Source organism: Ictalurus furcatus, chromosome 17 (assembly GCF_023375685.1).
Source record: "Ictalurus furcatus strain D&B chromosome 17, Billie_1.0, whole genome shotgun sequence".
Lineage (NCBI taxonomy): Eukaryota > Metazoa > Chordata > Actinopteri > Siluriformes > Ictaluridae > Ictalurus > Ictalurus furcatus.
Window position 1 is genome coordinate 25,634,616 of NC_071271.1, and position 26,122 is coordinate 25,660,737.

The window sequence follows — 26,122 nt, forward strand, 5'->3', positions numbered from 1 at the left end:
CCGTTATTTCCTGGTCCGAAAAAAGATGGGAGTATGCGGCCAATTTTAGATCTGCGTCATCTGAACCGTACTCTTCGGACATACAGGTTCAAGATGCTGACCCTCAAACTTATCGTGAAACAGTTTCAGTTCGAGGACTGGTTTGTGAAGATAGATCTGAAAAATGCATATTTACACATAGGAATATTGCCCAGTCACAGGAAGTTCCTGAGGTTTACGTTTGGAGACAACGCATACCAATTTCGGGTTCTTCCCTTCGGGCTAGCTTTATCCGCTCACAGCTTCACAAAGTGCATGGATGCTGCTCTGGCTCCCTTGCGACCCCAGCGCATCCGTGTACTAAACTACCTGGATGACTGGTTAATTCTAGCACGATCCAGGGAACTGGCAGTTCAACATCGAGATGTTGTTCTCGCCCCCAATGAGGATCTTGGGGCTCAGGTTGAACCTCAAGAAAAGTATGCTTTTTCCAGTGCAGAGGACAACTTTTTGGGGGGTTATATGGGATTCTACTACGATGAGGGCGTTTCTATTCCCAACACGCGTAGGATCGATCCTTTCAACTTTGAGCAAGATAAAGCTAGGTCTGTTAATCCCCTCCAGTCTCTACGAGAGACTGTTGGGCCTTATGGCAGCAGCAGCCAACGTCATACCATTGGGCCTATTGCACATGAGACCGTTTCAGTGGTGGCTGAAAAGTCGGGGGTTTCATCCGAGGATTGGCCATATTATTTATACATTTTTAAAAAAAAATTGATAGCTATTGATGTTCAGAATTTGCTGAGTAATTTGACACCAAATTTTTGAAGATATGGCAAAGAAATCTTAGTTCTCAAAAGTACATTTTGCATATTTTAACCAAATTTGTGTGGGCAAAGCTAAATAAGCCAAAAGGCAAAGGTTTCACTGTACCTCTTACTTGACAAGATATGCTTGGTTTTAAGCAATTACTAAGGGGTCTTTCAAGTAACCCATCATTCAATTTTTGACGAGAGTTCAATGTTTAATCTACTTCCAGATTAACATAAAGGTACAGTATATCAAGTTTCAGACTTAGAGGTCCTGAGAAACAATTAGCTGAAGTGTGTCCCACACCTATGTACGACCACACCCAAGACTTTGCATACCAATTCAGAATCGTACTGATTTGTATGAATCAGTACAGCCAGACATGAGTTACAGCTGCTTGAGTAAATTGAGTAAAGTTTAAGTAAATCGGGCTCCGCCAAACTAGAACTGATAAACATGTGGTGGCCATATTGTTTAAAAAATATCAACATGTTTTTCATAATTATTGAAGTGCTCAGACTTCTGAGTAGTTTGACACCAATTTTGTAAAGATTGGGGGAAAAAATCCTAGGACAAGTTCTCAAAAGCAGGTTTTTACATATTTTGCACATTAATTAAAAAAGTAGGCAGAACTAAATGGCTTTTTTTTCTTTTTTCTTTTTTCGTTTTGTTTGGAGAAACCAAGGAATAAGTGACAAAAAGATTATTAATTGTAGGACATTCTAAGATATAAACCAGGATGTAAAACATTTCGCTACAGCTCCACTGTTAGGACAATCAGGCTCATCTGTAGCCTTAGTAACAGGAGGTGGTACTACCTATTGACCAAAAAAAATTTTAGCATTTTAAAATTTTTTTTTAGCATTTACAGTTTACAGTAGAGAAAGAAAAACATGCTTAGCCCCCTAAAAAGTAATGCAATAGAGAATAGAGTGTATATACTTAAAGAAACAACCATCTTGCAGTTGAACATGGTGGTATTCTAGGCCATAAAAACAATATATATTTGCTAATTAAAAATGTAAAACATTGCAACCCTGGAAAAAAAAGCTACTTGAAAAAGTGACAGCAGTGCTCTAACATGACTCATGCATGACCAATGCATAAACTGAAATAGCCAGAAAGGTACAAGCATTGGTGTTTTGTATAATTTGGCTGTGCAATTTTATCTTTCTTACACAAAATTACAGTAGTCTGCATTTCCATTTAATACAGAATCTTTGTTTTTATTTGGTTGAACATTTTTTATGGCTGATTAATCATTTTCAACTAATTACATTGCATGTTATAGTTGATAAACCTCAATTTAATAAGACATAGAAGGTACAGATTCATGTTTTCCTGCATTTTAAAATGTTACTGATGTTACTAAATGTAATTACAATTGAAAACAAATTGGATAAGATATAATTTTCTTTAGGTTAAAATACTTTTTCTATTTACCCTCACCTGTCTTTGCTTTAATTTTTTCATTAATGTGTCCTTAATTTCTTTGGTCCTAAAGCAGTAGATGAGTGGATTAATGAGGGCAGGGAAAAGACTGTACGTCATTACCATTGCAATATAGAGGTTTGTTTCAAAACGAAATCCAACATTACGTGCAATATACACAAAACTTCTGGGGAGATAGTACAGGCAGATGATAAATAGCTGTGGAGTACATGTTAAAAAGGCTTTATAGCGTCCATCTTTATTTGAGATTTTCATGACTGAAATAATGATGGCCACATAAGAAAATATGATATAAAATAAAGGACCCCACAGTACAGTCATAGCAATGGCAAAAGTAGTGTCTTGTATGGCTGTTATGTCTGCACATGCTAGATTTCTTATTGAAACACTGTCACAGTAGCAGTGACGTATAATATTTGGGCCACAGTAAGGCACACTAAGGGTATATGCAGTAATTGCACCAAGAATGAGGAGGTTTCCTATCCAAAGCACTGAACAAAGAATCACAATAGTGGTGTGTGTAATCAGAACTGGATATCTCAATGGGTTACATATGGCAACAAATCGATCAAGGGCCATTAATGCCATAAGAAATGAGGTGCAAGTCCCAAAATAATGGACAAAATACATTTGTGTAAAACAACCATTGAATGAAATGATCTCTGACATCCAGTACTTAGCAATGATTCCTGGCAGAGTTGTAGTTCCAAATCCAAGATCTGATATTGCAAGATTACAGAAGATGATATACGTTGGCTTCTGAAGACTTTTTTCACATGCCACAAATACAAGGATGAAAACGTTCCCAGATGCCAGCATCAGATAAATGAAGAAGAAAAAGGTTCCTACCAATCCATAATACTTAGCAGGAATTCCTGTGAATCCTTCAATGACAAATTCAGGAATATTGGTCGTGCTGTTTTTGTACAGTGTTTCAGTATAGATAGACATCTGACAAAAAAGAGCATAATTGTTTACAATATATTTTACACAAGACTACAGTTAAAAAATCTTTCTTGGTTTAAAATGAATTTTTCATTTAGTGAAATCATATATGTATATGTGGAAGATACAAAATATAATAAAGATATATAAAAGATATTGTATCCACAACACTTGAATCATACCTTCCCTAAATTTTGATCCAGGCTCTTACAAAGCTGCCCACAGACTGAGGGATGAGCCTTTTAAACCCTCACTGTTGAGGCTTTGCGCATACTTTTGACGTAATTATTTGTATCTGACCATACCCTTTGCGAGTAAACCCACTTGCTTTACATATTCAGACTGCATGATTGCTAGATACAGTATGCACTATGATTTCGAGCCACTACCTTTCCATAAATATTCAGCGTTCTTCTTATTAACAAAGAACAAGTATTTTGATTAAATATCTGTCACAGTAGGGTACAGCTAACTTTGCTTTAAAATGCACATTTATCAACATATCCTGCTTTACTGTAGCTTTTTGACAGCTTGACATACTCAAGCTATTCTTTCAGGATGTTTTAGCAGATATGTGGTTTTCTAATATATTCCAAGCCTTTTTTTTTTTCTTTCTAATGAGCAGCATTTTGCATTTCCCTCAAGTTGGGCCCACAGAACTAATTTAACCATGAGGTTGAAGTGCTGTTACTTCGGAACATGTCTGAAAATATAAATCAGGCTCACCTATTCAGCATGTTTCTAAATCCAGCTAGAATCTAAGGACATTTTCACACTTGGTCTGAACAATCGACTGCGCTCTCTGGATGGATTTTGGGCTCATTTGGGGGCAGGGTTCATCCTCTCATGTTTGCTGTCAAGTAGAAGAATTCTTACTGAACCATGACTCGATTGTGTAAAAGTAACTATACAGTGGGGGAAATAAGTATTGAATGCTTAAAAAAAAATTTCATTAAATATATTTCCAATGAGACTATTCACATGAAAATTTCACCAGACTCCGGTGTTAACACAAGAAATCTGCACATATAAAGAAATCCAAACATTAAAGTCCATAAATGAAGTTATGTGTAATAAAGAGTAATGACACGGGTAAAAAGTATTGAACACGCTAACTGAAATGTATCTAACACTTAGTAGAGAAGCCTTTGTTTGTAATGACATCTTCAAGACGCTTCCTGTATGAAGAAATTAATCGGTCGTGGTATTCAGGTGTGATTCTGGCCCATTCTTCTAAACATATTGTCTTTAAATCTTGTTCAATTGGATTCAAGTCAGGTGACTGACTGGGCCATTCTAACGCCTTGATTTTTTTCTCTGAAACCAATCGAGTTTCCTTTATAGTGTGCTTTGGATCATTGTCCTGCTGGAAGTCCACCCACATCTCATCTTCATCATCCTGGTGGATGGCAGCAGATTCTTCTCAAGAATCTCCCGGTAAAGGGCTCCAGTCATCATTCCTTCAATTATATGAAGTCTGCCAGTACCATGCAATGAAAAACAGCCCCACACCATAATGCTTCCACCTCCAAACTTCACTGTTGGTATAGTGTTTTAAGGGTGATGTGTAGTGGCATTTCTTCTCCAAACATGGTGTGTAGTCTGACAGCCAAAAAGTTCCATTTTGACCAAACTACACTCTCCCAGTATTTCATAGGCTTGTCCAAATGAGGTGTAGCAAACTTTAAATGAGCTTTGACATGCCTTTTCTTTAGTAATGGAGTCTTGTGGGGTGAGCGTGAGCAGTGGAGTGCATTGCCTATTGTTTTCTCTGTAACAATGGCATCTGCTGTCTCCAAGTGTTTCTGGAGCTCTTTCCGAGTGGTCCTTGGCTCTTGGGCTACTTTTCTGACTACTCTTCTGACTCCCTGGTCAGAAATCTTGAGCTCCTGTCTGTGGCCGGTTGATGACGGAGTGATGTTGCTTCCACTTGTGGATAATGGCCCCAGTGGTGCTTACTGGAAGATTCAGAAGTTTTGAAATACGTCTGTATCTGATTCCATCAATATGTTTTGCAACAATAAGGTTGCAAAGGTCTTTGCAGAACTCTTTGCTTTCACCCTTCATGAGATGTTTCTTGTATGACACCTTTGTAACGAAAAGCCTTTTTATATACCATCAATTTACTAACCCAGCTGATATTAATTTGCACAGAAAGGGGGTATAATAACTTACGGATTTCAGCTGGTTCCTTGCCTTACCTTGCCTTGGAGAACTGCTTTTTCTTACTGTGTTCAATACTTTTTTCTTGTGTCATTCCACTTTATTACACATAACTTTATTTATGGACTTAAATGTTGTGAATTCTTTATACTTCCAGATTTCTTGAGTTAATACTGATTTCTGGTGAAAATTTCATGTGAATAGCCTCATTGGAAATATATTTACTGAAAAAAATGTTGACACTTTCAATACTTATTTCCCCCACTGGGTATTGCAATATAATGTTATTTACCTTGACATAAATATATACAAAAGAAGTCTCCAAGAAGCCCACAATTTCATCACAGGATCTGCCAATAAGTCTTGCAATTGTTGGTGTCAAAGTGCTATGTGTCTACAATCAGAAAGAGATCGCACAAATTTGACCTGCATGGGAGGTGTCCCAGGAAAAAACCTTTGCAAGACTACAGATTGCCAGTGGACATATAGGCAAAGACCAGGCCTTTTTGGAATACTGTTCTCTGGACAGACAAATCAAAGATAGAGTTGTCTGGCCACAGTAACAGCAGACATGTTTGGTGCAGACCAAAGAGAGCTTTTCAGGAGAAGCACCTCATACCAATTGTGAAGCATGGTGGCAAAAATGGTTTGGGGTTGTTTCACTGCCTCAGGGACTGGACAGCTTGCATTCATTGATTCAATTATGAATTCTCAATCACATCAAGGAGTGCTTGAAGATAATTTAAGGTCATCTGTTCAAAAGTTGAAGTTGAACTGAAAGTGAACCTTTCAACAGGATAATGATCCTAAGCATACTAGCAAATCCACCAAGGAATGGCTCAAAAAGAAGTAATGGAGGGTTATGGAATAGCCTAGTCAAAGCCCAGATTTGAATCCCATTGAAATGGTGTGAGGGATTTGAAATAAGCAGTACATGCAGGAAAACCCTCAAACATCATGCAACTGCAGGCTTACATTCCCCAACGCAGTCTGCAATCGATTAGTGACTGACACTTAGTAGTGCCTGCTCAGCGTGGCTCAAGGTCTCTTTCCAGAACCTTCACACTGGCTGTCCCTTAGTGGTGGAATGAACTTCCAACCTCAATCCGGACAGCAGAATCTGTCAAAAAACGGCTAAAGACCCAACTCTTCCGTGAGCACACTAAGCCCTAAAACACAAACCCCACATTATCTAAAAAAACACCTTACACTGATGTTTACACCTCTACTCTGCACACTCTCCTTTTCTATAACTAAATTAAAAATCTTGTACGGTAGCACTACTTGTATTGTTCTCCGGTTGATATATCGCTTTGCTTGTATTTCCTCATGTGTAAGTTGCTTTGGAAAAAAGCATCTGCTAAATGAATAAATGTAAATGTAACTGAAAGAATACTGCCTGGATGAGTGGTCAAAAATTCCAGCAAGCCTGGTGGACAATTATGCAAAACGCGTCCAAGAAGTTTTTTTCTGTTAAAGGGGGCAAGCTTCAGAGGCCAAGGGTGTACTTAATTTTTCCATAGAAAAATATCACATCTATTGATATTTCTGTTGAATAAATAATTGATGATTGAAAAGGTAATTTTCCTTGTGGCTTTGTTCAGGTACATCAACTTAATTAATAGGCACTGTTTCAAAGATTATCAAATGTTTGCTTGTCCAGATATGTATTTAAAAAAAATAAATTCCATGGGGTGTACTTATTTTTTCACATGATGTTTGAGGGCTTTCTTGCATGTACTGCCTGTTACAACATTTCAATTACTAGCAGATCCTGTGATGAAACTTTATTTATTTTTGTGGTCTTTGTTTTATAATAATCATTCTGCACCTGGAGTCTCAACCTTGTCTCTAATAGCAGGTCTTACAATGACTATTCAGTACTTTATGTATTACAACTGACTACCCAGTCCACAATTTTTCAAATGTCAGGAGGCATGTTTGAAAGGGTCTATTAATTTCTCATGTCATATCCAGTTTCAAATGATACATAAGGAGCATGGTTTATAATTGAAGCATAACTTTGCAGTGGCAACAGGAGTGGCATTTTTCACACACTCGCCTGCATATTTTATTTACAGGTAAAAAATCAAATGCGACATTCACTAGATGAAGTGTAACTGGTTGTAGTCTGCGTTGTGTTTTATTTTATCCAAAGAAACAGGCGGACGGCAACTGGGTTGACTCTTTGTTTATTCTGACAACACAAACAAGCAGTATCCCCGAGTGAATCGCCCTTAAAACTGTGCTCTATAAAATAATCACGATGTGCAATGGTCACATGTTGAAACACAATACAAAAAAATCATTCAAAAAGGAGGGTAAAATAACAAAAATAATTAAACAGGTAAATTAAATAACATTGTACACACAAATTAAAATGAGTACATAAGTATATAAATGATGATTTAAATAAAGATGAAACAAGATTTCTGAGAAATCAAAATTAAATCTACCTCTCCCATTCAACCATAATGCAAAAGGGAGGAGGAGGAGCCAAAACAGGAAATTACACAAATCAACGACACCATGACAATTAAAAGGTAAAGCACTCACACAAGCAGACAGCCACATCAGGTATACACTTTCTTTTGTGTAATTCTACACCTTAAATTTATGGAATATTTTCCATACCCATTACAGAAGCATCAGAGCCAAAACCTCCCTGTTCATCCAAATCGAACCGTAAAATGCTTAGCAAGATCATGCACAACAATCCTTTTTTTATTGCTGAATACCCATGCTAGCACTGTTCAACTTCGACGTTGCGCTTAGCATAACAGTATGGGAGCACCCTTGCGTGCATGCCCGGTATCTGAAGCTTGTGTAAAATCATGCCTCTACTTTTAGGCCTGCCATGATCAGGTGACGTGGCAATTAAGCGTGTCGCATGATATATATATATATGGCACCTGTGAACCACGCCGCCAGCCTGATAATCTTCAGTGAGACTGCATGTCTTGTTTGTGTGACAAAAGACGCTTCATTTCAACTCTTATTTTCTCAAAATCTCTAAACTTTTCTATCCCTTTTTAAAAAGAAAAGAGAAAGAATGAGCAAGAAAGGATTCAGGAAGTGTGTTACGCCTTGCTCCTGTTTCATCACAGGAGGAGAGGGACACACTTTCTATGTGAAGTGTGTGCAGACCCTCGACGGGTCTGTCTGTCAGCATTGTGGACATTTCACAATTTGGCAGCTCTGCTCTCGGCTCGCTCTCTTCTCGCCCGAAGGGAGTTGGGTTTCACGGATCTGGGCCGGCCGCTGCCGAGGCAGCCAGCTGGCTAAGGTCGTGGGGTTCTCGTATGGATTTGGAAGAGGAGCCGGAGATGAGCGCTGCTCTATCTCTTGCTCTATCTTCCAGGTCCGGCTCTCCGCCTGACTTTAGAGCTCGTGTTGCGACTCCTCCTTCCCCTATGGAAAGCCAAAACACCCTCGCTGACTCCGAAGAGTCGGTAGAGGGTGCCATTGCACCAAAAACTGACAACAGCTCTCAAGCTTATAAAGAGCTGCTTGAGGTGATTACTAGGGCGGTTGAAAAATTGAATACAGACTGACCCAGGGAAGAGGAGGTGGCTCGTAGCAGGCTGGATGAGCGCTTCCTCTCCAGTGAAAATAAATATAAATCTCCCTCACTCCGCAGAAAACTCCCCTTTTTTCCAGAAGTACATGATGAGATAACATGCTTCTAGAGAAAACCATACACTAGCCTCCCTTAGGGAATGGGGTACATGTTCTATGGCCCCTTTGTCCAAGAGGGAACTTACTTCCTGCGCTAACATTGGGCTCTGCTCTGTGCTGACTACTGTGATGAGCACACCTCTGAACCGGGGGGGTTGAGCTCTGAACTAGACCTGGTAACCCTTTTCTATGGTAGACAGAACCCATGGATACACATTTGGGAGTATTTTCCATGCTGCCAAATGGTCGTTCAGTGATGTTAGCTTTTCCACATTCCGTTGGAGGAAAGCATCAGATTTCCGTCACCCTGTGACAGCTCGCTGACCAGAAAAGGCTAAAAACGTGGGGTGGCCTTGGCCAGGGCAGGCCCTACAGTAGCACTGGGCACTATCTGCCCTAACAACCTCATGTCCCCTGATACATCCCACCGGGGCCCATCAGGCCCGTTCCTTCCTTGCCTGCTTTGCCTTTATGATCATTCTTAGATCAGGCCTGTTATCAGGCTGTGGCTGTGGCCGCCCGGTCCCTCTGGCTCTCTGCGGGGGGAGGCGGGCCACCACACTCACCTTCTGTGCCTCCCTTTCACTAGCGCTGGCCCGGGCTACACTCATGGATGCCCGGGCGAATTCAACATGATGGGGAAGGAACTGGCTGAATGCCGCCGTTTGCTGTTTTGCCTCGCGAAACCTGTCGGTGATGGAATTGACCAAACAGGCCAGAAGGTTTAACAGGGGCGTCCAGCAAGAAGACCTTATCTTTGTCTCCCATCCCTGAGAGGTTGAGCCATAGGTGCCTCTCTGCCACAACCAGGCTACCCATTGAACGGCTGATATGACGGGCTATTTGTTTGGTCACCCGGAGAGATAAATCTGTGGCGGGGCGCAGCTCTGCCACTGCCTCGGGCCCAATTCCCTCCCCAGTATCGAGCTCACTCAGCAGGTCTGCTTGGTAGGCCTGCAACACTGCCACTGTATGCAGTGACCCACAAGCAAGACCCGCTGCCACATAGGCTTTGCCTACCAACGCCGAGGTGGCCTTACGTGGCTTAGAGGGTAAAGTTGGCCTCCCTAAATTACCTGCCGTTGATGGAGAGAGGTGGCTCGCAAGCACCTCCTCCACCTTCGGCATCGCAAAATAGCCAGGATGCTCACTCCCCATGAGTAATCAGACGTCACGGGGTTATAAACACGGGAGGTTTTTACAGCCGTTATTTCCTGGTCCGAAAAAAGATGGGAGTATGCGGCCAATTTTAGATCTGCGTCATCTGAACCGTACTCTTCGGACATACAGGTTCAAGATGCTGACCCTCAAACTTATCGTGCCACGGATTCAGTTCGAGGACTGGTTTGTGAAGATAGATCTGAAAAATGCATATTTCCACATAGGAATATTGCCCAGTCACAGGAAGTTCCTGAGGTTTACGTTTGGAGACAACGCATACCAATTTCGGGTTCTTCCCTTCGGGCTAGCTTTATCCGCTCGCAGCTTCACAAAGTGCATGGATGCTGCTCTGGCTCCCTTGCGACCCCAGCGCATCCGTGTACTAAACTACCTGGATGACTGGTTAATTCTAGCACGATCCAGGGAACTGGCAGTTCAACATCGAGATGTTGTTCTCGCCCCCAATGAGGATCTTGGGGCTCAGGTTGAACCTCAAGAAAAGTATGCTTTTTCCAGTGCAGAGGACAACTTTTTGGGGGGTTATATGGGATTCTACTACGATGAGGGCGTTTCTATTCCCAACACGCGTAGGATCGATCCTTTCAACTTTGAGCAAGATAAAGCTAGGTCTGTTAATCCCCTCCAGTCTCTACGAGAGACTGTTGGGCCTTATGGCAGCAGCAGCCAACGTCATACCATTGGGCCTATTGCACATGAGACCGTTTCAGTGGTGGCTGAAAAGTCGGGGGTTTCATCCGAGGATTGGCCATATTATTTATACATTTTTAAAAAAAATTGATAGCTATTGATGTTCAGAATTTGCTGAGTAATTTGACACCAAATTTTTGAAGATATGGCAAAGAAATCTTAGTTCTCAAAAGTACATTTTGCATATTTTAACCAAATTTGTGTGGGCAAAGCTAAATAAGCCAAAAGGCAAAGGTTTCACTGTACCTCTTACTTGACAAGATATGCTTGGTTTTAAGCAATTACTAAGGGGTCTTTCAAGTAACCCATCATTCAATTTTTGACGAGAGTTCAATGTTTAATCCACTTCCAGATTAACATAAAGATACAGTATATCAAGTTTCAGACTTAGAGGTCCTGAGAAACAATTAGCTGAAGTGTGTCCCACACCTATGTACGACCACACCCAAGACTTTGCATACCAATTCAGAATCGTATTGATTTGTTGATTTGTATGAATCAGTACAGCCAGACATGAGTTACAGCTGCTTGAGTAAATTGAGTAAAGTTTAAGTAAATCGGGCTCCGCCAAGCTAGAACTGATAGGCATGTGGTGGCCATATTGTTTAAAAAATATCAACATGTTTTTCATAATTATTGAAGTGCTCAGACTTCTGAGTAGTTTGACACCAATTTTGTAAAGATTGGCGAAAAAGATTCCTAGGACAAGTTCTCAAAAGCAGGTTTGACATATTTTGCACATTAATTAAAAAAGTAGGCAGAACTAAATGGCTTTTGTTTTTTTGTTTTTTTCGTTTTGTTTGGAGAAACCAAGGAATAAGTGACAAAAAGATTATTAATTGTAGGACATTCTAAGATATAAACCAGGATGTAAAACATTTCGCTACAGCTCCACTGTTAGGACAATCAGGCTCATCTATAGCCTTAGTAACAGGAGGTGGTACTACCTATTGACCAAAGTTTTTTTTTTTAATTTTTTTTTAGCATTTACAGTTTACAGTAGAGAAAGAAAAACATGCTTAGCCCCCTAAAAAGTAATGCAATAGAGAATAGAGTGTATATACTTAAAGAAACAATCATCTTGCAGTTGAACATGGTGGTATTCTAGGCCATAAAAACAATATATATTTGCTAATTAAAAATGTAAAACATTTCAACCCCGGAAAAAAAAGCTACTTGAAAAAGTGACAGCAGTGCTCTAACATGACTCATGCATGACCCATGCATAAACTGAAATAGCCAGAAAGGTACAAGCATTGGTGTTTTGTATAATTTGGCTGTGCAATTTTATCTTTCTTACACAAAATTACAGTAGTCTGCATTTCCATTTAATACAGAATCTTTGTTTTTATTTGGTTGAACAATTTTTTTTCTGGCTGATTAATCATTTTCAACTAATTACATTGTATATTATAGTTGATAAACCTAAATTTAATAAGACATAGCAGGTACAGATTCATGTTTTCCTGCATTTTAAAATGTTACTGATGTTACTAAATGTAATTACAATTCAAAACAACTTGGATAAGATATAATTTTCTTTAGGTTAAAATACTTTTTCTATTTATCCTCACCTGTCTTTGCTTTAATTTTTTCATTAATGTGTCCTTAATTTCTTTGGTCCTAAAGCAGTAGATGAGTGGATTAATGAGGGCAGGGAAAAAACTGTACGTCATTACCACTGCAATATAGAGGTTTGTTTCAAAACGAAATCCAACATTAAGTGCAATATACACAAAACTTCTGGGGAGATAGTACAGGCAGATGATAAATAGCTGTGGAGTACATGTTAAAAAGGCTTTATAGCGTCCATCTTTATTTGAGATTTTCATGACTGAAATAATGATGGCCACATAAGAAAATATGATATAAAATAAAGGACCCCACAGTACAGTCATAGCAATGGCAGTACTAGTGACTTTTATGGCTGTTATGTCTGCACATGCTAGATTTCTTATTGAAACATTGTCACAGTAGCAGTGACGTATAATATTTGGGCCACAATAAGGCACACTAATGATATGTGCAGTAATGACACCAAGAATGAGGAGGTTTCCTATCCAAAGCACTGAACAAAGAATCGCAATAGTGGTGTGTGTAATCAGAACTGGATATCTCAATGGGTTACATATGGCAACAAATCGATCAAGGGCCATTAATGCCATAAGAAATGAGGTGCAAGTCCCAAAATAATGGACAAAATACATTTGTGTAAAACAACCATTGAATGAAATGATCTCTGACATCCAGTACTTAGCAATAATTCCTGGCAGAGTTGTAGTTCCAAATCCAAGATCTGATATTGCAAGATTACAGAAGATGATATACGTTGGCTTCTGAAGACTTTTTTCACATGCCACAAATACAAGGATGAAAACGTTCCCAGATGCCAGCATCAGATAAATGAAGAAGAAAAAGGTTCCTACCAATCCATAATACTTAGCAGGAATTCCTGTGAATCCTTCAATCACAAATTCAGGAATATTGGCCGTGCTGTTTTTGTACAATGTTTCAGTATAGATAGACATCTGACAAAAAAGAGCATAATTGTTTACAATATATTTTACACAAGACTACAGTTAAAAAATCTTTCTTGGTTTAAAATGAATTTTTCATTTAGTGAAATCATATATGTATATGTGGAAGATACAAAATATAATAAAGATATATAAAAGATATTGTATCCACAACACTTGAATCATACCTTCCCTAAATTTTGATCCAGGCTTTTACAAAGCTGCCCACAGACTGAGGGATGAGCCTTTTAAACCCTCACTGTTGAGGTTTTGCACATACTTTTGACGTAATTATTTGTATCTGACCATACCCTTTGCGAGTAAACCCACTTGCTTTACATATTCAGACTGTATGATGATTTCGAGCCACTACCTTTCCATAAATATTCAGCGTTCTTCTTAACAAAGAACAACTATTTTGATTAAATATCTGTCACAGTAGGGTACAGCTAACTTTGCTTTAAAATGCACAGTTATCAACATATCCTGCTTTACTGTAGCTTTTTTGACAGCTTGACATATTCAAGCTATTCTTTCAGGATGTTTTAGCAGATATGTTGTTTTCTAATATATTCCAAGCCTTTTTTTTCTTTCTAATGAGCAGCATTTTGCATTTCCCTCAAGTCAGGCCCACAGAACTAATTTAACCATGAGGTTGAAGTGCTGTTACTTCGGAACATGTCTGAAAATATAAATCATCAGGCTCACCTATTCAGCATGTTTCTAAATCCAGCTAGAATCTAAGGACATTTTCACACTTGGTCTGAACAATCGACTGCGCTCTCTGGATGGATTTTGGGCTCATTTGGGGGCAGGGTTCATCCTCGCATGTTTGCTGTCAAGTAGGAGAATTCTTACTGAACCATGCATTTTAATGTATAACATAATGGAATTACTCATACAAATACATGTTTTAAACGCTAGTAAATAGATTCCTGTTACAAAATATTTACACATGATGTTATGATGTAAAAGTAACTATATATTGCAAGGTAATGTTATTTACCTTAACATAAATATATACAAAAGAAATCTCCAAGAAGCCCACAATTTCATCACAGGATCTGCCAATAAGTCTTGCAATTGTTGGTATCAAAGTGCATGCATCTACAATCAAAAAGAGATCGCACAAATTTGTCCTGCATTGGAGGTGTCCCAGGAAAAAACCTTTGCAAGACTACAGTTTGCATATGAGGATATAAGCAAACTCCAAGCCTTTTGGAATACTGTTCCCTGGACAGACAAATCAAAGGTAGAATTATTTGGCCACAGTAACAGCAGACATGTTTGGCGCAGACCAAAGAGAGCTTTTCAGGAGAAGCACCTCATACCAATTGTGAAGCATGGTGGCAAAAATGGTTTGGGTTTGTTTCACTGCCTCAGGGACTGGACAGCTTGCATTCATTGATTCAATTATGAATTCTGCATCATATCAGGGAGTGCTTGAAGATAATTTAAGGTCATCTGTTCAAAAGTTGAAGTTGAACTGAAAGTGGACCTTTCAACAGGATAATGATCCTAAGCATACTAGCAAATCCACCAAGGAATGGCTCAAAAAGAAGTAATAGAGGTTTATGGAATGGCCTAGTCAAAGCCTGGATTTGAATCCCATTGAAATGGTGTGAGGGATTTGAAATAAGCAGTAAATGCAGGAAAACCCTCAAACATCATGCAACTGCAGGCTCACATTCCCCAACGCAATCTGCAATAGATTTGTGACTGACGCTTAGTAGTGCCTGCTCAGCGTGGCTCAAGGTCTCTTTCCAGAACCTTCACACTGACTGTCCCTCAGTGGTGGAATGAACTTCCAACCTTAATCTGGACAGCAGAATCTGTCAAAAAACAGCTAAAGACCCAACTCTTCCGTGAGCACACTAAACCCTAAAACACAAACCCCACATTATCTTTAAAAAAACAACAACAACAACAACAATCTTACACTGGCTTTTACACCTGTACTCTGCACACTCTCCTTTTCTATAACTAAATTAAAAATCTTGTACGGTAGCACTACTTGTATTGTTCTCCGGGTGATATATCGCTTTGCTTGTATTTCCTCATTTGTAAGTCGCTTTGGAAAAAAGCATCTGCTAAGTGAATAAATGTAAATGTAACTGAAAGAATACTGCCTGGATGAGTGGTCAAAAATTCCAGCAAGCCTGGTGGACAATTACGCAAAACACGTCCAAGGAGTAATTTCTGTTAAAGGGGGCAAGCTTCAGAGGCCAAGGGTGTACTTAATTTTTCCATAGAAAAATATCACATCTATTGATATTTCTGTTGAATAAATGATTGATGATTGAAAAAACTGATTTTCCTTGTGGTTTTGTTCAGGTACATCAACTTAGGCACTGTTTCAAAGATTATCAGATGTTTGCTTGTCCAAAATATGTATTAAAAAAATTAATTCCATGGGGTGTACTTATTTTTTCACATTATGTTTTGAGGGCTTTCTTGCATGTACTGCCTGTTACAACATTTCAATTACTAGCAGATCCTGTGATGAAACTTTATTTATTTTTGTGGTCTTTGTTTTGTAATAATCATTCTGCACCTGGAGTCTCAACCTTGTCTCTAATAGCAGGTCTTACAATGACTATTCAGTACTTTATGTATTACAACTGACTTCCCAGTCCACAACTTTTCAAATGTCAGGAGGCATGTTTGAAAGGGTCTATCTATTTCTCATATCATATCCAGCTTCAAATGATACATAAGGAACACATCAAGGGCATGGTTTATAACTGAAGCATAACTTTGCAGTGGCAATGGGAGTGGCATTTTTCACACACGCGCCTGCATATTTTATTTACAGGTGAAGAATCAAGTGTGACATTCACTAGATGAAGCATCAGAGCCCAAACCTCCCTGTTTATCCGACTCGAACTGTAAAATGCTTAGCAAGATCACACACAACAATCCTTTTTTTTTTTTTTTTTATTGCTGAATACCCATGCTAGCACTGTTTTGCAGGATAGTGAAATAGCACATACAGTCTTCATTTAAGTGTGGCTTGATTGAATGCCACTACAGTAACAATTCAAAATGCTAAAAAGAAGAAAATCTCTCTTTATATTTAGAACAATATATCTAACAATAACCTGTAAAGTAAATCAGTAAAACAAAAGAGGCAATTGTGAGTTTCCCTCACAACTCCATTTGAAAACCAAGAGACCCATTCTGGGGTTGTGACTCCAAATGTGGGAACCCCTGTGTTATGGAAACAATATCAAAGTATGTTAAATAATTTACAATTTGGTACATGTAGCTGTTAAACCTACTCTGTAGAACCAGTTTTGGTTCCCCCAATTTTCTCCCCAGTTTATTCTTGGCTGATTCCAACCCACCAGCGAACTATTCCCCATCATATACCCTGCCTTTACCAACCAGGCAGGGTGAAGGCTAAGGCAGGGTGCCTTTCCCATCCAGGCAAGGTGAAGGCTAAGATGTGCTTCATCTGACACATGTGAAGCCAGCCAGCCAGCCGCATTTTTTTCAAACTGCTGCTCATGTTGGGTCACAGGAAAGTGCTACCTTCCCTCTTGCACATATACTTATATGAGCTCACAGATGCCCATGATTGGTTAGTGTCACTGTGATTGACAAGGGAGAGAGAGAGTATGCCACCCCTCCCACTCAACGAGAATGGCCAATTTTGCTTTTATGGATTCCCTGCCACAGACAACTTTGGCATGAGTGTATAGGCCTATATTGTACATATGTATTTACAGAATCATATTTATTTAGTGTGTTTTGTTACAACGGTCTTTTTGTGCAAAGCTTTGGGTAGTTTTGTACTCTAGTTTTATTATTTGCACTGCAAAAGGTGAATTGCTGACATATCAAATGTCCCAAATAAAAGAGATTGAGATCCAGATGATGGTTTTGGCTCATGATCCACTGTATTGTTATGTGAGATGTTGCACTTCCCATACCATATACTGGCTTGCTCCATTGAGTCACTGCCGGAAATGTAGAATGCTTTTTTCCCCTATGGAGGTCTTTGAATTACATACACAATGTGGAATGGTCTTCCTGAAGTTAGTAGCTAACGGTAATTATTAAAGCAGCATATAAGTGATTTCTTAGCCAACTGATGAACGCTAGTGGACATGCAGCATGCAGGGAAGACTGTATTGTTAAAACGAAATATTAAAATTAGCTGGCTATGAGAATGCACAGCTCTCCTAACATCAACTGTGGTCTGAGTACCTATTCATTCAGAGAATGGGCTGACCTCCTTATAAGGTCATTATTATTATTCTGTGCTATTTTGTAGTTGGTAAAGGCCCTGAATACCCACAATAAAAATAAAGAATCAATTCCATTCATGAATATTTATTATTGTTTGCAAATTATGTTGCAAAAAAAATTAGTTTTATCCATTAACATGACAATTATTCCACAGAAACCTTTTAAAGAATAACATAAAATTACTTAGAAATATATAATCTGCTATGTGAAGGGCCAAGCCCCCTTTGCAAATAGTGCCCCTAGTGGCTAATTCTGGCCAAGTTGCGTATTACACGAAAGCAACCATAGATGATGGAAATTCACGGCTAACACTGAAGTGTCTGCTGCAAGCTGATTGGCTGATGGCAGCTATGTCTTTGACGTAACAGTAGAAAACCACAAACAGTTTAGTACAAAGATGCACTACACCAAATTCCAGATCAATCAGACGTACAATGCCTGAAAATATTTTTGAAAAACTATTTGAACTTAACTCTGCTCTTATGGAGAGCCACACCCCAACATTAGTAGACAGCCTCAGCATTTAATCCTAAACACAACTAGTATAATGCAAAATCCATCTAAAATGCAATTTGTTATAACTGTTTAAATTAAAGTTAATTAAGCTCTGCCATGGAATTTTTTACTGGCATGAGGTGGCCATGTTGTTTACAAATGTAAAATGTTTTTGATAAATATTGACTTGCCACTTACTTTTTTTATTGATATAGCAAAAAATATTTATGCAGTAAGCCACAGAATCAGGAGAAAGAAAGTCTCACAATACACCTTATTGTGTACACCTTATTCTTAAGAGACATGCTTGTTTTGGTTGCATTAACACTAGCAACCCTTAGTGATTTATTTGAGTGAGATTGCGTCAGCTACTCGCAAATCCATAGAGGGATGTACCGTTCAAGTCTGGTGTACATAGTTCAATGATAACTCTGTTATTTTTGATTGGCATGTGGTGCCCATATTATTTATAGATTTTTTAAAAATTGATAGTTATTGATGTTCAGACTTTGCTGAGTAATTTGACACCAAATTTGTGAAGATATGGCAAAGAAATCTTAGTTCTCAAAAGTACATTTTGCATATTTTAACCAAATTTGTGTGGGCAGAGCTAAATAACCCAAAAGGCAAAGATTTCACTGTACCTCTTACTTGACAAGATATGCTTGGTTTTAAGCAATTACTAAGGGGTCTTTAAAAGAACCCATCATTCAATTTTTGTGATGATAGTTCAATGTTTAATCCACTTCCAGATTAACATAAAGATACAGTATATTCTCTCACTCATACTTTTCTCTCTCGCTCATTCCTTCCCCCACCCCCCCGGCCCTTTTTTTTTTAAAGGGATAGAAAAGCTCTGAGATTTTGAAAAAAAGATAGCGAGGAAATTAAACGTCTTTTTGTTTCTTTACACAAACAACCGACATGCAGTCTTTCGCTGAAGATAATAAAGGCTGATGGTGCGGTTCACATGTGCAATATTTATATCACGCGACGCGTTTAATTGCCACGTCACCTGATCATGGCAGGCCTATAAATAGGCATGATTTTATACAAGCTTCAGATACCGGTCGCGCGCGAGAGGTGCTCCCATAGTGTTATGCTAAACACAACCTTGAAGTTCCCTTTGAAAGGGAACAATATATATTTGCTAATTAAAAATGTAAAACATTGCAACCCTGGAAAAGTGACTTGAAAAAGTGACAGCAGTGCTCTAACATGACTCATGCATGACCCATGCATAAACTGAAATAGCCAGAAAGGTACAAGCATTGGTGTTTTGTATAATTTGGCTGTGCAATTTTATCTTTCTTACACAAAATTACAGTAGTCTGCATTTCCATTTAATACAGAATCTTTGTTTTTATTTGGTTGAACATTTTTTTTTCTGGCTAATTAATCATTTTCAACTAATTACATTGCATATTGTAGTTGATAAACCTAAATTTAATAAGACATGGCAGGCACAGATTCATGTTTTCCTGCATTTAAAAATGTTATTGATGTTACTAAATGTAATTACAATTGAAAACAAATTGGATAAGACATAATTTTCTTTAGGTTAAAATACTTTTTCTATTTACCCTCACCTGTCTTTGCTTTAATTTTTTCATTAATGTGTCCTTAATTTCTTTGGTCCTAAAGCAGTAGATGAGTGGATTAATGAGGGCAGGAAAAAGACTGTACATCATTACCATTGCAATATAGAGGTTTGTTTAAAAATGAAATCCAAAAGAAAATGTTACCTACACAAAACTTCTGGGGAGATAGTAAAGGCAGATGACAGCCTCACCTGTCTTTGTTTTAATTTCTTCATTAATGTCTCCTTAATTTCTTTGGTCCTAAAGCAGTATATGAGTGGATTGATGAGAGAGGGGAAAAGACTGTACATCATTACCACTGCAATGCGGAGGTTTGATTCCACACGAAATCCAACATTAAATGCAATATACACAAAAGTTCTGGGGAGATAGTACAGGCAGATAATAAATAGCTGTGGAGTACATGTTAAAAAGGCTTTATAGCGTCCACCTTTATTTGAGATTTTCATGACTGAAATAATGATGGCCACATAAGAAAATATGATATAAAATAAAGGACCCCACAGTACAGTCATAGCAATGGCAAAAGTAGTGTCTTTTATGGCTGTTATGTCTGCACATGCTAGATTTCTTACTGAACTATGGTCACAGTAGCAGTGACGTATAATATTTGGGCCACAGTAAGGCACACTAAGGGTATATGCAGTAATTGCACCAAGAATGAGGAGGTTTCCTATCCAAAGCACTGAACAAAGAATCGCAATAGTGGTATGTGTAATCAGAACTGGATATCTCAATGGGTTACATATGGCAACAAATCGATCATAGGCCATTAATGCCATAAGAAATGAGGTGCAAGTCCCAAAATAATGGACAAAATACATTTGTGTAAAACAACCATTGAATGAAATGATCTCTGACATCCAGTACTTAGCAATGATTCCTGGCAGAGTTGTAGTTCCAAATCCAAGATCTGATATTGCAAGATTACAGAAGATGATATACGTTGGCTTCTGAAGACTTTTTTCACATGCCACAAATACAAGGATGAAAACGTTCCCAGATGCCAGCATCAGATAAATGAAGAAGAAAAAGGTTCCTACCAATCCATAATACTTAGCAGGAATTCCTGTGAATCCTTCAAGGACAAATTCAGGAATATTGGTCGTGCTGTTTTTGTACAGTGTTTCAGTATAGATAGACATCTGACAAAAAAGAGCATAATTGTTTACAATATATTTTACACAAGAGTACAGTTAAAAAATCTTTCTTGTTTTAAAATGAATTTTTCATTTAGTGAAATCATATATGTATATGTGGAAGATACAAAATATAATAAAGATATATAAAAGATACTGTATCCACAACACTTGAATCATACCTTCCCTAAATTTTGATCCAGGCTCTTACAAAGCTGCTCACAGACTGAGGGATGAGCCTTTTAAACCCTCACTGTTGAGGCTTTGCGCATACTTTTGACGTAATTATTTGTATCTGACCATACCCTTTGCGAGTAAACCCACTTGCTTTACAAAGTTCAGACTGCATGATTGCTAGATACAGTATGCACTATGGTTTCGAGCCAGTACCTTTCCATAAATATTCAGCGTTCTTCTTATTAACAAAGAACAAGTATTTTGATTAAATATCTGTCACAGTAGGGTACAGCTAACTTTGCTTTAAAATGCACAGTTATCAACATATCCTGCTCTACTGTAGCTTTTTAGACAGCTTGACATATTCAAGCTATTCTTTCAGGATGTTTTAGCAAATATGTTGTTTTCAAATATATTCCAAGCCTTTTTTTTTCTTTCTAATGAGCAGCATTTTGCATTTCCCTCAAGTCAGGCCCACAGAACTAATTTAACCATGAGGTTGAAGTGCTGTTACTTCGGAACATGTCTGAAAATATAAATCATCAGGCTCACCTATTCAGCATGTTTCTAAATCCAGCTTGAATCTAAGGACATTTTTACACTTGGTCTGAACAATTGACTGCACTCTCTGGATGGATTTTAGGCTCATTTAGGGGCAGGGTTCATCCTCGCATGTTTGCTGACAAGTAGAAGAATTCTTACTGAACCATGACTCGATTGTGTAATTCCATACATCACTTTCCATACGCCTTTTAATGTATAACATAATGGAATTACTCATTCAAATACATGTTTTAAACGCTAGTAAATAGATTCCTGTTACAAAATATTTACATATGATGTTATGATGTAAAAGTAACTATATATTGCAATGTAATGTTATTTACCTTAACATAAATATATACAAAAGAAGTCTCCAAGAAGCCCACAATTTCATAACAGGATCTGCCAATAAGTCTTGCAATTGTTGGTATCAAAGTGCATGCATCTACAATCAGAAAGAGATTGCACAAATTTGTCCTGCATGGGAGGTGTCCCAGGAAAAAACCTTTGCAAGACTACAGTTTGCCAATGAGGATATAAGCAAAGACCAAACCTTTTGGAATACTGTTCTCTGGACAGACGAATCAAAGATAGAGTTGTTTGGCCACAGTAACAGCAGACATGTTTGGCGCAGACCAAAGAGAGCTTTTCATGAGAAGCACCTCATACCAACTGTGAAGCATGGTGGCGGAAATGGTTTGGGGTTGTTTCACTGCCTCAGCTTGCATTCATTGATTCAATTATGAATTCTGCATCATATCAAGAGTGCTTGAAGATAATTTAAGGTCATCTGTTCAAAAGTTGAAGTTGAACTGAAAGTGGACCTTTCAACAGGATAATGATCCTAAGCATACTAGCAAATCCACCAAGGAATGGCTCAAAAAGAAATAATGGAGAGTTATGGAATGGCCTAGTCAAAGCCCGGATTTGAATCCCATTGAAATGGTGTGAGGGATTTGAAATAAGCAGTACATGCAGGAAAACCCTCAAACATTATGCAACTAAAGGCTTACATTCCCGGACGCAATCCTCAATCGATTAGCGACCGACGCTTAGTAGTGCCTGCTCAGCGTGGCTCAAGGTCTCTTTCCAGAACCTTCACACTAACTGTCCCCCAGTGGTGGAATGAACTTCCAACCTCAATCTGGACAGCAGAATCTGTCAAAAAACAGCTAAAGACCCACCTCTTCCATGAGCACATAACTAAACCCTAAAACGCAAACCCCACATTATCTTAAAAAACTAAAAAAAACCCACAACCTTACACTGGCTTTTACACCTCTACTCTGCTCACTCTGCTTTTCTAGAACTAAATTAAAAATCTTGTACGGTAGCACTACTTGTATTGTTCTCCGCTTGATATATCGCTTTGCTTGTATTTCTTCATTTGTAAGTCGCTTTGGAAAAAAGCATCTACTAAATGAATAAATGTAAATGTAACTGAAAGAATATTGCCTGGGTGCAAAATTGTGAAATTTGTGAAAGATGTGAAATTCAGGCTATTCAATTAAAACCAGACAGTATTATAATTAACCCTATAGATGATAATATAGCAATATCAGATCAATGTTTAGAATGTTTTACTCTTCTTAGAGAGACCGAACTAGCTTCATTAATCTCTTCAGCAAATTGCATACTAGATCCTGTACCTACATCTTTCATTAAAGAGATTTGTCCTGGAGTAATTGAACCACTTTTAAATATAATCAATTCTTCCCTTAGCACTGGCTATGTACCTAAATCACTTAAATTAGCAGTTTTTAAATCCCTGATTAAAAAACCTGACCTTGACCCCTCTCAACTGTCCAGCTATAGACCTATATCCAATCCCCCTTCATGTCCAAGATCTTAGAAAAGGTTGCAGCACAGCAGCTATGCTCGTACTTGCATAGGAATAACATTCATGAAATGTATCAGTCAGGATTTAGACCTCATCATATCACAGAGACAGCGTTAGTTAAAGTAGTAAATGACCTACTACTGGCCTCTGATCAGGGTTGTGTCTCGTTGCTTGTGTTACTTGACCTTAGTGCAGCTTTTGAACCCCCCCCATGGCGGTCCGGGGCCCCTGTGTGAGAGTTGTCTCTCACTGTAACGAAAACGAGGCGGCCTCCGCCGGGCAGCAGACAGGCGGAGCACCACCCCCAGCGGGATTGAAAGTCGGGACGACGCCCCCAGCAGCACTGGAACGCTGGACGACGCCCCCAGCAGCACTGGAACGCTGGACGACAACCGCAACAGCACTGAAATGCTGGACGACGCCCCCAGCAGCACTGGAACGTTGGACAGCTTCCCCGGCTGGACAGGGCAGCAGGACGGCCTCCTCAGCTGGGCTGGACATCGGAACAGCTTAATCGGCTGGACAGAACAGCAGGACAGCCTCCTCAGCTGGGCTGGACAGCAGGACAGCTTCCTCAACAGATGAGACCTCCCCGCATGTCTCTGGCTGGAGCTCCAAGGTAGCCATGTTAACCTCGGGCTGGAGCTCCACAGCTGAGACCTCCCCATGGGTCTCGAGCTGGAGCTCTGAGGCCGCCATGTTGACTTCAGACGGGGGCCCAGAGGTTGCCATGTTAACCTCGGGCAGAGACCCAGAGGTTGCCATGTTAACCTCGGGTTGGAACTCCACAACTGAGACCTCCCCGTAGGTCTCACGCTGGAGCTCTGAGGCTGCCATGTTGACTTCAGACGGGGGCCCAGAGGTTGCCATGTTAACCTTGAGCTGGAGCTCCACAGCTGAGACCTCCCCGTAGGTCTCACGCTGGAGCTCTGAGGCTGCCATGTTGACTTCAGACGGGGGCCCAGAGGTTGCCATGTTAACCTTGGGCTGGAGCTCCACAGCTGAGACCTCCCTGTAGGTCTCATGCTGGAGCTCTGATGTTGCCGTTGCCCCCCCCAAAAAAAGTTCTAGCTTTAAGTTCCAGCTCTGCTGGCTGCATGGCATTGTGTAATTCCCCTGCAGTGGGATGCTCCAGGAGTTCGGGTAGCTCTGCTGGCCGTGTTGCGCGGCGTAGTTCTGCATGGGAGGGCGATGTGGCGCGTGGCCCGGCTTGCTGCAGTGGCTTCAGAAGGTGGTGGAGCTGAGCAATTTCCTCGTTGAGTTGTTTGCTCTGTTCCCCGAACGAACGATGCCACGCCTCAAACTCGGCCGCTTTGGCGGCACTCATGGTGACCTGCTGCTTCCACATTATGGGCGCAGTATTCTGCTATGATACGGGACTGGAAGTGGGAGCAGGCGCAGATCAAAGTCTTTATTAATAAAAAAGCAAACAGACAAAACACAGGGAAAGCGGTCTATACTGAACTACACAAGAGTAAACATGAGACTAAAGTCGAGGCAAGGAACAGGACATGAAAACAAGACCGCTTATCATGCATAACGCATTCACTATCACTTGACGTAAACAAATAATACTGCCCAAAGTGCACAGCAACACGAGGCGTTTAAATAACAAACATAATTAAACTAAATCACCGACACCTGGAGTAAATCAACCAATGCTTGCACACAGGGAGAATCAAAACAAACGAACGTGTCCATATACCAGAGTCTCGTGCACGCGCGCTCAGCAGCAGTCTTTGCGCTTCATCGCCGCAGTGCCCTCTGCTGGCAGGAGCGTAACATAAATGGAGACATACCGAGGTTAAATTTGGTGTTTCACAAGGTTCTGTTTTAGGCCCACTCCTTTTTACTTTATATATGCTACCTCTAGGTCAAATTATTCGTAAACATGGAATTAGCTTCCACTGTTATGCTGATGATACACAATTGTATGTTTCAGCGAAGCCAGAGGACAGACAGCAGCTTAGTAAAGTTGAGGATATTGTAAAGGACATTAGACTTTGGATGCTGACTAACTTCCTTTTACTTAATTCTGATAAGACAGAAGTACTTGTATTAGGACCACGTGTAGCTAGAAGTAAGCTTTCTGATCACATAGTTACTCTGGATGGTCTTTCTGTTTCATCATGTGCAGCAGTAAAAGACCTTGGTGTGATTATTGACTCCAGCCTATCATTTGATCCTCATGTAGATAATATTACTAGGATAGCCTTCTTTCATCTCAGAAATATTTCTAAGATAAGAAATATATGGTCACTACATGATGCAGAAATATTAGTTCATGCATTCATCACCTCTAGACTAGATTACTGTAATGCCTTACTGCCTGGATGTTCCAGTAGGAGCATAAACAAACTCCGATTAGTCCAGTATGCAGCTGCTAGAGTCCTAACTAGAACCAGAAGATACGACCATATCACCCTGATCTTATCAACACTGCATTGGCTCCCAGTGAAATCTCGCTTTGATTATAAAATACTATTATTAACCTATAAAGCACTGGTCTCGTGCCACAGTATCTAAGCGAGCTTTTGGTTACTATGATCCGCCACGCCTGCTTAGATCAAAAGATGCAGGCTATTTGACGGTACCTCGAATAGCGAAGGCTACAGCAGGGGGAAGAGCTTTCTCTTATAGAGCCCCACAGTTATGGAACAG

At 39.5% G+C, this 26,122-nt stretch overlaps 3 protein-coding genes across 3 annotated transcripts; all 3 read right to left on the reverse strand.

Annotated features, from left to right (window-relative positions):
* Positions 1-1,670: 1,670 nt before the first annotated feature.
* Positions 1,671-3,192, reverse strand: LOC128621069 (olfactory receptor 10A3-like). Its single transcript, XM_053646548.1, has one exon. The coding sequence runs from the start codon at positions 3,190-3,192 to the stop codon at positions 2,206-2,208; it is 987 nt and encodes a 328-aa protein (XP_053502523.1). The 3' UTR covers positions 1,671-2,205.
* A 9,245-nt stretch (positions 3,193-12,437) lies between these two features.
* On the reverse strand, positions 12,438-13,898 carry LOC128621071 (olfactory receptor 10A3-like). Its single transcript, XM_053646549.1, has one exon. It carries the CDS (start codon positions 13,422-13,424, stop codon positions 12,438-12,440), a length of 987 nt encoding a protein of 328 aa, XP_053502524.1. The 5' UTR covers positions 13,425-13,898.
* A 5,944-nt stretch (positions 13,899-19,842) lies between these two features.
* Positions 19,843-24,331, reverse strand: LOC128621072 (olfactory receptor 2AT4-like). The gene is made up of 4 exons (XM_053646550.1): positions 24,200-24,331; positions 23,712-23,979; positions 22,806-22,831; positions 19,843-20,907 (listed from the first exon to the last, which is right to left on the reverse strand). Exons 1-4 carry the CDS (start codon positions 24,329-24,331, stop codon positions 19,903-19,905), a joined length of 1,431 nt encoding a protein of 476 aa, XP_053502525.1. The 3' UTR covers positions 19,843-19,902.
* Positions 24,332-26,122: the final 1,791 nt, after the last annotated feature.

Excerpts from the sequence above, each read along its gene's own strand:
- LOC128621069 (XM_053646548.1), bottom strand. The coding sequence starts at position 3,192 with ATGTCTATCTATACTGAAACACTGTACAAAAACAGCACGACCAATATT.
- LOC128621071 (XM_053646549.1), bottom strand. The coding sequence starts at position 13,424 with ATGTCTATCTATACTGAAACATTGTACAAAAACAGCACGGCCAATATT.
- LOC128621072 (XM_053646550.1), bottom strand. The coding sequence starts at position 24,331 with ATGGCAACCTCTGGGCCCCCGTCTGAAGTCAACATGGCAGCCTCAGAG. Across the intron at positions 23,980-24,199 it reads CCTCTGGGTCTCTGCCCGAG|CCGATTAAGCTGTTCCGATG; the intron begins GTTAACATGGCA and ends TGTTCTGTCCAG. Across the intron at positions 22,832-23,711 it reads GCCGCCTCGTTTTCGTTACA|GGTTTAGTTATGTGCTCATG; the intron begins GTGAGAGACAAC and ends TTTGCGTTTTAG.